At 44.2% G+C, this 13,617-nt stretch overlaps 1 protein-coding gene across 1 annotated transcript in view; it reads left to right on the top strand.

The window, feature by feature from the left end:
* Positions 1 to 877: 877 nt before the first annotated feature.
* itga5 (integrin, alpha 5 (fibronectin receptor, alpha polypeptide)) overlaps positions 878 to 13,617 on the top strand; it is a 34,414-nt gene continuing 21,674 nt past the window's right edge. The window contains exons 1-2 of the mRNA XM_042410285.1: positions 878 to 1,329; positions 10,206 to 10,336. Of these exons, the coding sequence (XP_042266219.1) occupies positions 1,121 to 1,329; positions 10,206 to 10,336 (340 nt within the window). The 5' untranslated portion in view covers positions 878 to 1,120. The remainder of the gene's footprint in view (positions 1,330 to 10,205; positions 10,337 to 13,617) is intronic.

Here is a 13,617-nt window from a genome sequence, read left to right on the forward strand (position 1 = left end):
ATAGGTTTATTAAAGGTCTCATTGCAGTGAGTAGTTGCTTCTCGCAGCCTAACCACTTTCCTCGCTCTCGTGTGACTCAGAACCAGTGATACCAAATCTTCCCACAACCCCCCCAGACAGCATTAGAAGACATCATATGCTCAAATCAGATCAACACTGTAATTAGATAGAAATACATATGGATCACACATTTAGTTGCAAGGGTGTGTGGTAAAGGTATAATTAGTGTGGGGTTGTGCAAGTTAGTTATTGCTTGTACGTTTGGGAAAGTTTATTTGACCAGTGGAGCAGTGGATGTGTTTATTTCTGGTTTTTGCAAAAAGAAAAATACAGAATTATAGAAATTGTTGGGAAATGTCAAAATTATGAACACAGGTTTGTGGTTATTGCCAAAGAAAGTTTGGCTTTAACAGAGAGAAAACAATGCTTTGTAATAGTTTGCATTGCTGGCTTATCTGTGCAAAACCTCAACAGATAAAGATCAATGAGATTATCATGTAATAGAGAGCAGAGACATGCCACCAGCAGACCTTATATTAGCTGGACATTTGAAGTTTCATTGACCCTTCCACCACCTATCAGGTCGTCTTCTCTGACAGCAACTTCAACCTCAAAAGGTGAAGATAACTGTGAGATAAAAATCCAAAGGAGGGTTTTTGATCCTTTGTTCTTTTGGTTAATTAGTATCGTTGATAAGAAAGTCTCAGAGCTCAAAAGCGCAAAAGTGATCGCGTTTTTACCGCATTGGTAAACAAATACTGAGAGATAGGTTAGTGGATGAGAAGAGTCCTGTCCAAAGTTTTTCTTTTAGGGAATCACAGGCTCCTCCTCTTCCAAAACTTTTGTCACGGGTGTGGGAACTCCCTGCTCCATGTATCATGATTAGGTGAGCAGAGAAGGCGTGGGCCTGGAGAGAGGCAGAGAGAGGAGAGAGGACGCAGAGAGGAGCTGACGGAGCATTAATGAGATACTGGCCGGTTAGAGTTACAGGGATGCAGTTTTAGCCATATTCCACCACTGTCTTTACGCTTGCTCTGTGGACTTGAAAATCACGAACAATTGGGACGATTTCGCCATTTAAAAGAAACTTTGGTGGATTTATTTATTCGTAAAAAAAAAAATGGGCTTGGAACGATTTCGCGCAAAGACGCCGGGGACGGTATCCCTTCTCGCCCGCTCACTCCTTTGTATTCTCGGGCTATTACTCACTTTTTCCCAGCCTGTCTGCGAGGCGTTTAACTTGGACGTGGAGAACCCAGCTGTTTACAGCGGACCTACAGGGAGCTACTTCGGATATGCGGTTGACTTTTATTTGGCAGATTCTGCCAGGTGAGTTTCTTTAACAGATAAATAATCCAAATTTCCGAAATTCTCACAGTGAAAAGAAAGAGGATTGTCTTCTCAGCAACAAGCTCCGGTGCAAAGTTTGAAACATTTGTTTATGATTTTATCTGGGCACTTCACAAAACCCAGTTGTACACAAATATGTTGCGCGCAGGGTGTACTTTCCATTGCACTTTATCGGGGTTTTTTGCCAAACTTGAGAACACTTACAACTCCCCTGTTAAAGTTACACAGTAAGTTTCCAATAGGAGAAAGACACGCATTTCGTTTGTGGGATGTTGTTTTGGCTCAGACATTAAATCAAGGTTTTATGTCTATTCTGTGCTCTCTAGACACATGCTTTACGCACGGCGCGCACGCCCTCAGTGCACATACAAGTCACTGTAATTGAATTTGATCAGGGAATCGCATTTGTGCTCTAAATGACTGTTATGTATTAAACCGGGAATGGTGCCAATATAAGAGTAACGATTTCATCATAAAAAATCATTGGAATCACCCACAAATCCTAATCTCATTGTCCTACATAATGACATTTAATTCTGACCTTTTAATCTGCTCTCTCCTTTAAATGCCAGAAAAAGCCTGTTAACTGCTTAGCCATCACATCATATTGCTCTGAAATGCTGCAGCTGATTGTGATGCTTCTTGGCTCAGTGGGGACGTGATCTCTGTGACACTCGGCATGCTACCACTATCTCAGCATTCTTCCAGATGAGCTTTTGGCATCAGTCATTTTGAGGGACTTAAACTCATGCATGACATACCTGTGGTCGAGTCTACCCCAGTAGTCTGTGGACAATATAATAATGTGGGCCATCCTGACTGTCCTAGGAGCATGGAGTCTTTGTATCAACTGGGGTGCATCGAAAAGCAAGGCACGGGTTAATTTAGTTGCTGACAGATCTGCATTTGAGTTGCTACCCATTCAGTACATTTTGGTGAGCCTAGTACCCAACCCTGTAATCGTAATAATCATTAACAAAAGGTTGTGCAGCCGCAGTCAAGGTTTCACTCAGACATAATCAGACTTCCTGGCTGAGTCTGTGTCTGCTGAGCACCAGCAGTGTCTCAGCCGAATGTTCAACCAGCCAGCATGCTGGGATTTGAGAAAGGGCTTTGTGCCGAGTGGGCCGCCAGCAGCAGCTCTAGTTTCCCTGTTTCTCCTCCCCACTTCCCTGGACGGCAGACAGTCAGACATGGGGAGATTTCCCCCCTCTTCCCCCGTCCCTCTCTTTAAAAGCCTACTGCTATTGGTCTTTATTTCTCTGCTTGCATGGGAAACAGGGGCTTCAGGAGAGCGGTATGATTTAGGACGTGAAGCTTGTATGCATGGACCCCTCGTTTCTCTTCAACATCCCCCTCCTTACTTCCTCCAATGCTGATGTCATTCTGCAGGGTTTTTTAATTCATCCATTCCCTAGACCTTCCCCCACTGTCTAGCCTCTCTCCCTATCATCCCTCCTTGTTTCATTGAGTATGAGACAGAATAAACGTCATCTTACTGATGACTTAATCTGAACCTTTCTCCAGTTGAGACACCATGCTTATGGAGGAGGAGACGAGACAATAGTTTGTATGTGCAGAGCAGGAATAATATTTAAGTGTAGCTTCTTACAACCTCACTGCCCTGTAATTTCCCTGTGGATATGTGTTCACAAGTCAAATGTCAAAGAAAACAAAGTATGAGAGAGCTGATTTAAGACCTCGCATTTATCTGCAGACCACATGTATATGCCACCAGTTTCTTAGAAGCTGACACATCAAAACATATGAGTGGAGTCGTGAAATGAGTTTCTCTTATCTCTTGTGTTTGCCATCACATCATCTTTGCCAACGCTTTGGAGACATGGGGAGCGGGGGAGTAGCTGGAATCTCGAGGTGAGGTCAGTCGAGGGTTGCGCGGGGAGTTTCTTCTTGTCAGGACGACTTGTACAAAGCTCAGCTTGGAACTTATGAGTAAAATTATTGCTGCTTTTGAAGAACTTTGGCCAAATGGTGTTCATCAGTGCAAGGACTACAGCGGTGCATCGGTAGAAAATGATGGTAGATGTAGATGCAGAGACGAGGGAAGAAGATGCTGTCAGGCCTACAAACAGACACAAAGGCTTACTTTCTCCCAGTTTGACGCAGAGTTAATATATGTGGGTCTGTCGTGCCCTTCAGCCTGGTGTAATAAAATTAAGTTTGGACACATGCAGGCGGCCCACCATGGAAGAACGCCTGAGGATAGTGTCTGTGAACTGTGTGTGACAGCTCTTGTAGATACACACAGGAAGGGCAAGAGGATATATGGTCCCCTGTTGCGAGTGTGTGTGTATGTTATTCCATGTTGAGTGAAGATTAACTCTTCAGTCTGGCTGCAGTGTGTGTGTATGTCATACCCCATGCATACATCATGGGAAGGACCTCTTAGGGATGAGTCTTTCCTCCAACACTTAATAATCAAACAGAAACTGACTCCTCGTTGACTTTTTCTGGTGCCAGGCGGAGATAAGGGAGTGGATCATACAGAGATAGAAAGAGTCAAAGGTCAGGGGCTGTAAATAATAACAGACCTAGCCTGGAGTGTATGAAAGCAGCTTCTGGTGCATGTCCACAAGTGAAGTCAGTGACTGTTTGTAAAAAAAAAAGTATCTCAAGTTGGACTTGAGTGTCAGTGTTCGATGACGGAAGACCCTCTGATGGAGACAGTAATGTGTTCCAGTCCATGCATGAGCTTCAGTGATGTGTCGGTGATGTGCATTAGCTCACAGATGGTTTGGCCATGACGAACACATGCAGAGGTCAGCCGGTCCATGTAGGTCACTCTCCTGGAGTTTACCTCAAACAGGGTTAGAGTTGAACTAATATTGACATTGGACTGCAGTTCTCTTGTGGCCACTAAAGCAGCAATGTTTTCTCTGCGTCTACGCCGACGTCCCTCTCCATATATGATCACTCTCATTTCTGTTAATGTTTTCACTGGTGTCCCTTTCTATGGACCTGTTGCTAAATCAAACCAGTGTTTGATTTGCAGGAGCACAGCTTGTATATTTGGGCTGCCAAACTTTTCTTCATCCAGGTTCTCTTCATCATGTGCAGACAATGGGGCTCTTTGTCTGACAGCAGAAATTGTTTACTGTTTTCCATTGGAGGAAGTCTCAGTATGACTCATTTCTTTCTTAAATTATTGGCCTTCAGAATAGCTGCTTTAATTTTCTGTTGTCAAACTTTGTATACACCTACAACAATCAGGCCAGTAGGTTGGGAACATCATTGTCTGTTGCTATGAAGGTCAATTGGGATATACTTAGCCTGGCTACACAGCAGTCTGTCTCAAACATAAACTGCCTGTCTAGGTTTTACTGGTCTGTTGGTAAAAGGGGATTCATATAATGAGCCTGTGTGTGTGTTTCACTGGAAAAAGATGTCGTTCTCAGGCACAATGCCTGATTTCAGGCATGGAGCAGTTTTAAATTCATATAATACTTAATTCAATACACTGTACATATTTCCTCCGGGACAATTTTTCAGGCTCACAAATCTTTTCTTGCTTTAATTCCTGTGATATGTTCAGGGGGCCCATGGACCTGTCACGTCTGCTGTGTAAGGTTAGGAATGCCCCCGCGACGTCATGTCTACTCTAGAGTTGAGTTGGCCATTGGTCAGGGTCATCCTGACTCATACTTTACTAGATTTAATCTCTGACTGCCAGTAGGCTTGGTTTGTTTTAACCCTCAGGTCACGAAATGACTCACATCTATGGTAACTTGATAAAGACTATCCTTTATATAGCAATAAGCACATGACGCCATCTTATGACAATCTACTAGATGAAATTCAAATTAACCTCAGTTCTCATATTTGAGATGGAAATGAGACGTAATCTTCAGCCATTACTCTGTATGGATCTCTCTGTGTGTGTATATGCATGTGTGGGTGCGGCTGGGTTGGGGGTGTACAGACAAAGTGTTTCAACAGCTGCTTCACCCCCCATCCCCACGTTTAATACAACAGCCTCTCTATCCTGAGGTGAGAGGACTGGACCCCCTGGCGTAGGCATTGTGGAGAGGTGTGAAACACCGACAGTTAAACTCTCTGCAGGGGGATTTTAGGGCAGTTGGGCTATGAAGGTGGTAAGAGGTGGGGTGTATTTGGGGGGGTGGGGTTGGGCAACAGTTTGCTATCAGAGAATGCATAGATTAGACCACAAGTCATTTTGATGTTTTTTTAAGTGGCAGGATGTTTCGAAATTCTCACATAACTCTTGTGAGTTGACATGGTCTGTGGTTTTGACAAAACAGCTGGTGGTTTTAACACATTAAGTGTAAAAACCCCCATAACGATGGTAGAATATGGTTTCAGAATGACTGCTGCTTGCTGAGAGGTCAGATGTTAAAAACAATGATCGCTAAATCAGCTTGGTGTCGACTTGCTGATTCAGTTACCAGACTAGTAACTCCTACCTATCTGCAAAGTAAAATCATAAACTGTAATTTTAAGTTGCCTTAGGATGTCCACACAATTTTTTACGTGACAATAAACAACATTGTTTGGCTACTTTGGCTAGCAGCACTTGTAATTTGTAGGCCACCTGTTGCCCCTCACTATTATCCTTTTGAGAATAGTGAGGAAATGGTTTTGTGGTGATGGTGAGATCAGATCCTTGACAGACCGGACTGTTTATCTGATCAACATTGGTTGGTGCGGGTTCAGATCTTAGTGGCTCTGTTTCAAGTTTATCCTGGGATGTGGAAATGTCTATAAATTGCTATAAAAGACATGACTTTCTCCAGGCTTGTAGAGCAAGATACAAATCCTTTATCTGTGACTTACGGTACCATCTGACCGTTAACAAAAAAATGTGGCTTCAGCAAAGCACAGTAGACTCTCTGTACTCAGCACACACACCATCCCAGCAGGCACTGCTACTCTCATCATCTGCAAGCTCCTGGACAGCAGCACTGAGAACACGTGTGTATGTTATGTGTGTGTGAGTGTGTGTGTGTGTGTGTGAATGAATAGACGATCGTCCATATGGCAGCCGTAAGGATTCAAACAGCTACTGTCTGGCCTTGGCTAGGACGTGAGACTATTTGTATGGCTCCATGTGGTCTAGAATAAGTCATCACACACTACTTGTGCTTCTCCTTTTTTTGTCATTCAGCTGATCTCACTCTTAAGTGCCTATGCACGTTTTGAAAAGTAAATATTGCTGTGGTATGACATCATACAATTACATATTTCATTTGCTGATCATGAACTGTCCACCTCCATATTTCTGTTCCTATCGATCCAGATGTAATTTAATGTTGGTGAGGTGATTCTTCAGAGTTGGGGGAGGGGTGGGGAGAGTTGTTTTTTTGTATTTTGGCATGCTCCATTTGTCCACTGCAGGAATGAGAGCAGTGAAGGTCAAGAGTTGCCACCAGCTCAAATCAGGTCACTGCTTGAGTTCCTTTACTGATATGGAACCACTCCAGTGCTTAAGCATGTGTTGATAGCTCAGTGTAAACTCCATGGGTCACTGTACATGTTTTTCTGAGGTGTTGCTGAGGCTTGTGAAGACCAGCTCCTTTTTCTCTCTCCACCCGATCCCCGGGCGTCTTTGCCATAGTGTTCGTTGAGACGTGTTTATGACAGCAGATGGTGACTGCATCTGGCACTGGCAGGCTTAACAAATGCGACTGTGATCCCCCCCCCCCCCCCCCCCCCCCCTTCTTTCTAGCTTAAAGCGGTTATAATAGTGTTGAAGTGACATCAGCTTTGCAGCTGGCTAGAAGACAATTAAATGTGGAATCGGGGAAAAATGTTTGGGTTGAAAAGGAGGGAGCAATGGAGGAATTTACCCTCTGACAACCTCCTTCTGTAACCTCACCATAAACTGCATTAGCCATGGCTACGCATGATAGTGTCACATCAGCAAGTTCCAGCACTCTGCATCGCCCCTAATTTTTCAACCCCACATAAAATAGTGGTTACAGTCGGGCAATTATGGTATGGTGAGATATTTTTGTAGAATGTCCTCTGATTGCTTGGGCTTCAAATGAGACAAACCCCTGTCCTTGGTTAAAGTGAAGCTGTTGTTTATGCATTCCTCACATGCAACCCGACTCCCTTACAGTAGTTTAATTAACGCTTAATTGTCAGCTGGGAGGTGGAGGTCATTAGTGGCTGCTGTATGGCAGCTAGTGGGGTTGGCTATGCTAGACATGGTGAAGGTGCTAATTCTTTTCATCCACCTACTCCACCACAAGGAAATATCTCAGCTCTCTCTATAATGAAATGGGTTTGCTATTTGTCCAATGCAACTTGAAGCTGACAAATGAGCAAGTGAATATTGGTTTAATTCTCCAGTAGCCAAAACACTTCAGTGAGCATCACTAAAGACTGGTCACGGCTTTTTAAATGCATGCTGAGCTACATTTGTCAGCATGCTGTGATCCCCACCAAACCTGTGATGGTGCTGCTTTCAATCCCACAATGAACAGTCTTTTTTCTCTGGACTCACCTCAGTCACTGTGGCTCAGAAATAACATGAGCATGTCTGTCCTTTAGCTGAACAGCTGATGGTCGCTTGCCCCCAACCAATTACATATATTTGCATACCCATCCCAAGAGCCGGTAATACACTCCCATACCTTTACAAAAGAATTTGTAATGCAGCACCCAGCCGGCTGCAGATAGAGCTACATTAAATGCTAATGATACAAAATCTCTACCCTTAGAGCACATAGCAGATAAAGTGTAGGGGTGGGTAAATGCCAGTTAGTACAATACTGATCCTTGCCAGATAAAGACCCATTAAATGCTAATTCCTCCTCATTTACAGCACTTTCAGATCACTATCAACCTGTGTTTGTGTTAAAATGTATGTCCGCACATTTGGGTGTATCTGTGCAAGGTAGTGAAAACTCGCCTCAATTGCCAAAATGCTGATTAAAGCATGATCTGCCTGTTTTGTTATTTCCTGTATTTTTTTTCCCCTTTGAAAAGCTGCCACCACCAATGATGGCTGGACTGTGTTCAGATCTGATTCAACAAAAGATGCTGCTGCTTCCAATTTCCTTGCCCTTTTTATTGTGTACATGCTCCTCCAGTGGTGTCGTTTATTGCGTACATGTGCTTGCATTCACATTATTTCTAAAAGGTTTTTTTTTTTCATAGAAACATCAGTTGAACTCTGCTCTTCTGTCTGAAAGAAACTTTCAGCCTTGTTCCTCTGGGGAATTTGTCTGAAACATAAGTTTATCTTTTGAAATGTATGTTTCTCAATTAGATTTAGAGGGCTTGCAGCTGACAGGCATACTGACTCGTTGATGAGCGCTGAAGTGTCGTCAGCTTGTGTTAAATATTTACTGACTGCTTGCATATTTTTGTGCGTGAGTATAAAGACAGTGAGATCTTCAGCTGTCTCATTGTGAAAATCTGTAACCAGGAAGGCTCTGTGATTTAGATTATTGTACAGGTGGAGCTCTGCTGCTCTACTGGGATATTCCTGTGTCTGCATATGTGGTCAGAAATAAAGGGGGGGCACGGTTTCTTTCTCTCCAAGTTGAACTGGTTTGTTTCTTTTTCTCTCTTCCAACACAAACTGGGAATTTCTGCTCCACATTTGGAATTGGCGATGTACTGTATCTCCTCTGAGGTATTAAGACCCAGTAATGCTGAGATATTAAACTCAAAACGTCTGCTCTCTGACCTTCCCTTTCTTCTGCCACAGTTGTGTGTTTTCAAAACCATAGCTTTGTTCTGACCACCAACACGCCCTGCTGGCCCACTTCTGAGTTTTTCCATAAGCCATCCCATAACTTTTTGCGTTTTGTCATCTGAGGTAATAGATAGGTTCAGTGGGATTAATTAGCATGGATAACAAGGCCTTGGAATATTGCACGGCTAAACTGCTTTTTGACTCATACTGGATCTCCTGTCTTCCACTGGACCCTGCTGAGTAGTTATCCTTGGGGGCAGGATGCTAAGTTTAACCAAAATGTAAACGTTCATGTACTATTGGAAGATCTGGGGCAGGAAAGGGTGTGCTCTTCCTGATTTGGAACCCCCTAGACACCATCAGCTCTCAGTGGTGTCATGCCTCCTTTACCCACATCAATGTCGGCACACTGTGATGTGATGCTTGTCGGGTCAAGTGGGTCCAGAATGAGGTAATGGCTTAGCCACCCACTTAAGACACATTATCTACTCATTTTTTTCCCAACTTGCCTAACTCCTGGTTTTCCTCATTGATGTATCATCGTTTCTGCCTTTTCTTCCTCTCTTTCATCTCTGAGGTCTGTTCTTAGTCGGAGTCACCTGTAAACTCACCGATTCTTTATGTTTATTGAAGTGGTCGGCTGCCCTTCCTGTAGCTGTACAGTGTAGCTCCAAGGACATGGATGTTTGGTGTCACAGCTGTGGAAACAAGAGTGTGACTCCACTTAGCCTGTCTGCTTTCTTGTTTTCCTATTGAATATGCCCCACAGGGGTGCATGTGTGACCGTGCAAGTGTTTCTCCTTGTGAGTCTGACTGCACACAAGCCCAGTGAGCGTGTCTGTGAACATCACGTGTACACGTCGTAGCAGCAATTTCCCCCGGTTGTATGGGATTATGTAACGGTGCTGCAACCTGTTAAAATGTTTTGCTCCTGAGTCAGAATACAGCTTGCTAAGCGGTAAAATGTGCGTACTGCATCATGATTAAAGCTGCCGAGTGGGAGGTCTAGAATGCTATTTTTAATTGAGGCCAGGCTAAGAGCTAACGATTGCGAACCTTTTACAACGGTTTGGTAAAGAGATTCAGGTTCATAAGGATTCTGTGGTTTGGTAAACTTGTAATATTTGATTTACAGCAAGTTGTCTCTCTTTCTGTCTCTCCTTTGCAGTGCGAGTGTGGTGATAGGAGCTCCCAAGGCCAACACAACGCAGAACAATGTTAAACAGGGAGGATCTGTCTTCTACTGTCCATGGAGCCTCGGCCAATCAGATTGTCACCCCATTGAGTTTGATACCGAAGGTAAGCCTTATGACTGGCATACAAGCAGTGTGTTCACATGCTGTTTGGAAGGCTTGAAATCTGGGACTTTTAGTTAGCTGCCAAAGAATAATGTGTTCACTTATAATTTTGCTTGAGGAGAAATGCTAAAAAAAAAAGCTCTGTTTTTTCATTTTAACTGTGCAGATTAACCAATACTGCCCTTTGTCTTACTGCGTGGTTGTTTGAGAAGTTGAGAGACTGCAGATGATGTTTAAGCTTCTCAGTACACTTCTCAAGCCAGCAGAGCATTTCCTTTTTGCTCCTGTTGTCAGCAGCAGGTCTGGATCAGGCGTCAGTGTTCCACTCCACTGAACTGTTGTCGGCTACATTGGTTCCTGGACACAGGATGATCTCTTTTTCCTGTTTGTGTCCTTTCTTTGGGGATGAAAAGAATAATGGGGTGTTGAACAGGTTTTTGAAGGATACTCCTTCCTTCCTCCAAGTCGTGTTTGTGTTGCCCTGCCCCAGGAGTTATAGGGAGATAAGAAACCAATAAACAAATAGTCAGACAAAGAAATCTCCTGTTTGTATGACAGGTAAAGCAGACACCACCAGTTGTGACAAAAGGACTCCAGTTATTAGGTAAAGTGGTTTGGGAGAACACGAGGAAGTCCATGAGGTTGTCTAATGAATGGATTCAACTTTCGGTGTGTTGACAGAGGACCCACCAGCCTTTTTTTGCACAATGGAGACATAGCAAAGTGAGGAAAGGTACAATCAGAGTAAAAATAGTGTGTAGTTACTAGCTTTTAGATTAAACCTGAAAACACACACAAACAGGATGAATCACACATGTAGAGGGACAGTTACCACAACACTTTGGCTTCTTTCCTGAGAAATCAAAGCTCAGCACTGTGAGCCAACTTAAATTTACCGTCCATAATGCACAATAGGGAGAAATATTCCACTGAGTGTTTCACAAGCCTGTTTTAACAACATTCTTTTATTGGACCCTGCTGCTTGGTACCCTTTTCTCCACTATTTTTGCACTGTTTTTCTTGCAACATAAAATGTGTTGCACATCCCTGGGTGCTGGCTGGAGGCCACGGCGAGTGATGTCATGTGCAAGCAGCGAGGCCTCACCGTGAAGGTTAGTCCCCTGAGCAGAGAGTGTCCTTCATATTTTGAAGGGGGCTTTGAAGGAGTGCCAGAGCCGGTTCCGACATCTGGATCACAGCGGAGACGTCGTACAGTGGAGGAACACCCGATACATAGACATCTGTATGCAAATGTGTCTGTGCCAAACAGCTGTTACATTGATGACATTTACTGGTGCAATTAATTTATTGTAGTTGTGACTGTTTTCTTGGCCACTTCTGATAGTAAAAGCTAGAGCAATAAAAAAAAAAAAAGCAGTCAGTGGTGATGCTGCCAGTCGGAACCTTTCTTTTTAATAACTTTCTTCACTGGGAATGCTTGAATAAAAGAGCGCTACTACATTATATTTTATCTTCCACTAGATAATTGGTACCTAGTGTATTCCTATAACAAAGTGGTGTCAGAGGTCTCCCCTGTTTCTCGGTGTGTTTGAGCCCTGACCCACAGGCCACAGACCCTCTTAATTAAGCCTAACTAATTGGGTCAAAGTGGCCATAGGCACCCTCCCATCCACTTCCTCTTCCATTGAGATAAGAGCCTGTCTATGGATCAGTGAGAAGGAGAAGGGAGCAAGGGCAGCAGGGAGGGTGTGATAGGGGCACATGCAGGATGGGAGGAAGGGAGGGGAGGTGAGAAGGCCAAAGGGAGGGAGGCGACGGAGGAAAGAGGGAGAAACCAGAGCCCTGTTCCTCCATTCTGTCCCCCTCTGTTCTCCTGCTGTCTGTACTCCCACAGGGACAGCTGATGTGATGAGTGAATTTGGCCATTTGTCTTCTGCCCCATCGACACACACAAAAATACACACAGACACACTCACAGTGAGAGGCTGTAACCCCACTAATGGCTGTCCTCTCACACACAGTTCAAAGGCAAAATTGAGTCTATGGATGCACTCCAGACCTCCACGCTCCTCTGCTGGTCCCAGGAGAGACTGGGCCGGGCACACAGCACTAACCGGCCTCCCAGGGGGGACTTCGGTCAGATGACATGTTGTGGTGGCCCGTCTCCGGGTTTCACTCTTATCTCCCTTCTAAATCTCCCCTATTTTCATCTGAGAGCATTTCACGTGACTCCAGCTGGCTGCCCTCAGTCGCCTCACAGACAACAAACAGAACTTTTCATCACTCATTATAGTGACACAGAACTAATGGTGGAACGAATGCTGCCATGTGAGAACTTTACTTGGCTTCTTAAAGCGGTGACGTTGATGTGCGTTCTCTCTTTCACATGCCCAGATAACTGATCACAATTATGCGCTATGAAGCACAAGCAAACTTTTTCGCTCTTACTCCTGGTTGCCTTGGTAACATGATTCAAACATACACAATCCTGCTCAGCTTCTACAGTCCTCTCGTGGTTTTGCGTTTGCCTTATCCAAACAGAGACCCCTGAGTTATGAAAATATTAAGAAGGTGTATGCTTTAAGAACATGCAGCTAAGGCAGATTAGTTAAAGTAACAAGCTTATAAGGAGCTGTTTGAAGTGTGGGTCATGTTATTGCCTGTATGGCTAAAGCACTTCTTTTCACACATAGACTCCTGGACACTTAACACAGTGGGGGCAGGGTTGACTGCTGTCAGCCCATGATGAATTATGTTAGCAGGAAAGCCCAGTGATCGAGATTAAGCAGAAATACAGTTGGGTTATTAAAAAACTCTAATCTCTCTGCTTCCAGTCTTGGGTGAGGGGAGGCAGCACTCCCTGTAAGCAAAGGAGAGAAAGGGCGGTATAGACATGGAGACTTGGACGAGATAGTGTAAAGAAAAATGAATAGGAAGATGGAGATAATATTGAAAATGAAAACAGAGTAACTGAGAGAGAAGTGTGTGCCTAAACAGAGATGACTGGGAGGTTGCTATGAGGAAGCCGGGCTACAGTGTGTATGTTTTCCTTGGACCCTGGCCCCTTCGCTGTTTCCACAAAGACACAGAGCAGGCCTTCACCCCCAGCTCCAGGCTGCCTAGTTGGCTGGGAAGAAAGAGTAGGGGCGGACAGGCATGGGATAGAGAGGCCTGACACACAGCCTGCTTTCTTCACATCCGCATAGGTCATGATCTCTTGCAGTATCTATCAGTCCTCCAGTTCCTGGAGAGATGCTGCTTTGCACTTTTGCAACACGCCCGTGGTTTGACGAAGTATAGAGGGGAAATGAGTCCAAGGCT

The sequence above is a fragment of the Thunnus maccoyii genome, chromosome 4 (genome assembly GCF_910596095.1).
Source record: "Thunnus maccoyii chromosome 4, fThuMac1.1, whole genome shotgun sequence".
Taxonomy (NCBI): Eukaryota; Metazoa; Chordata; class Actinopteri; order Scombriformes; family Scombridae; genus Thunnus; species Thunnus maccoyii.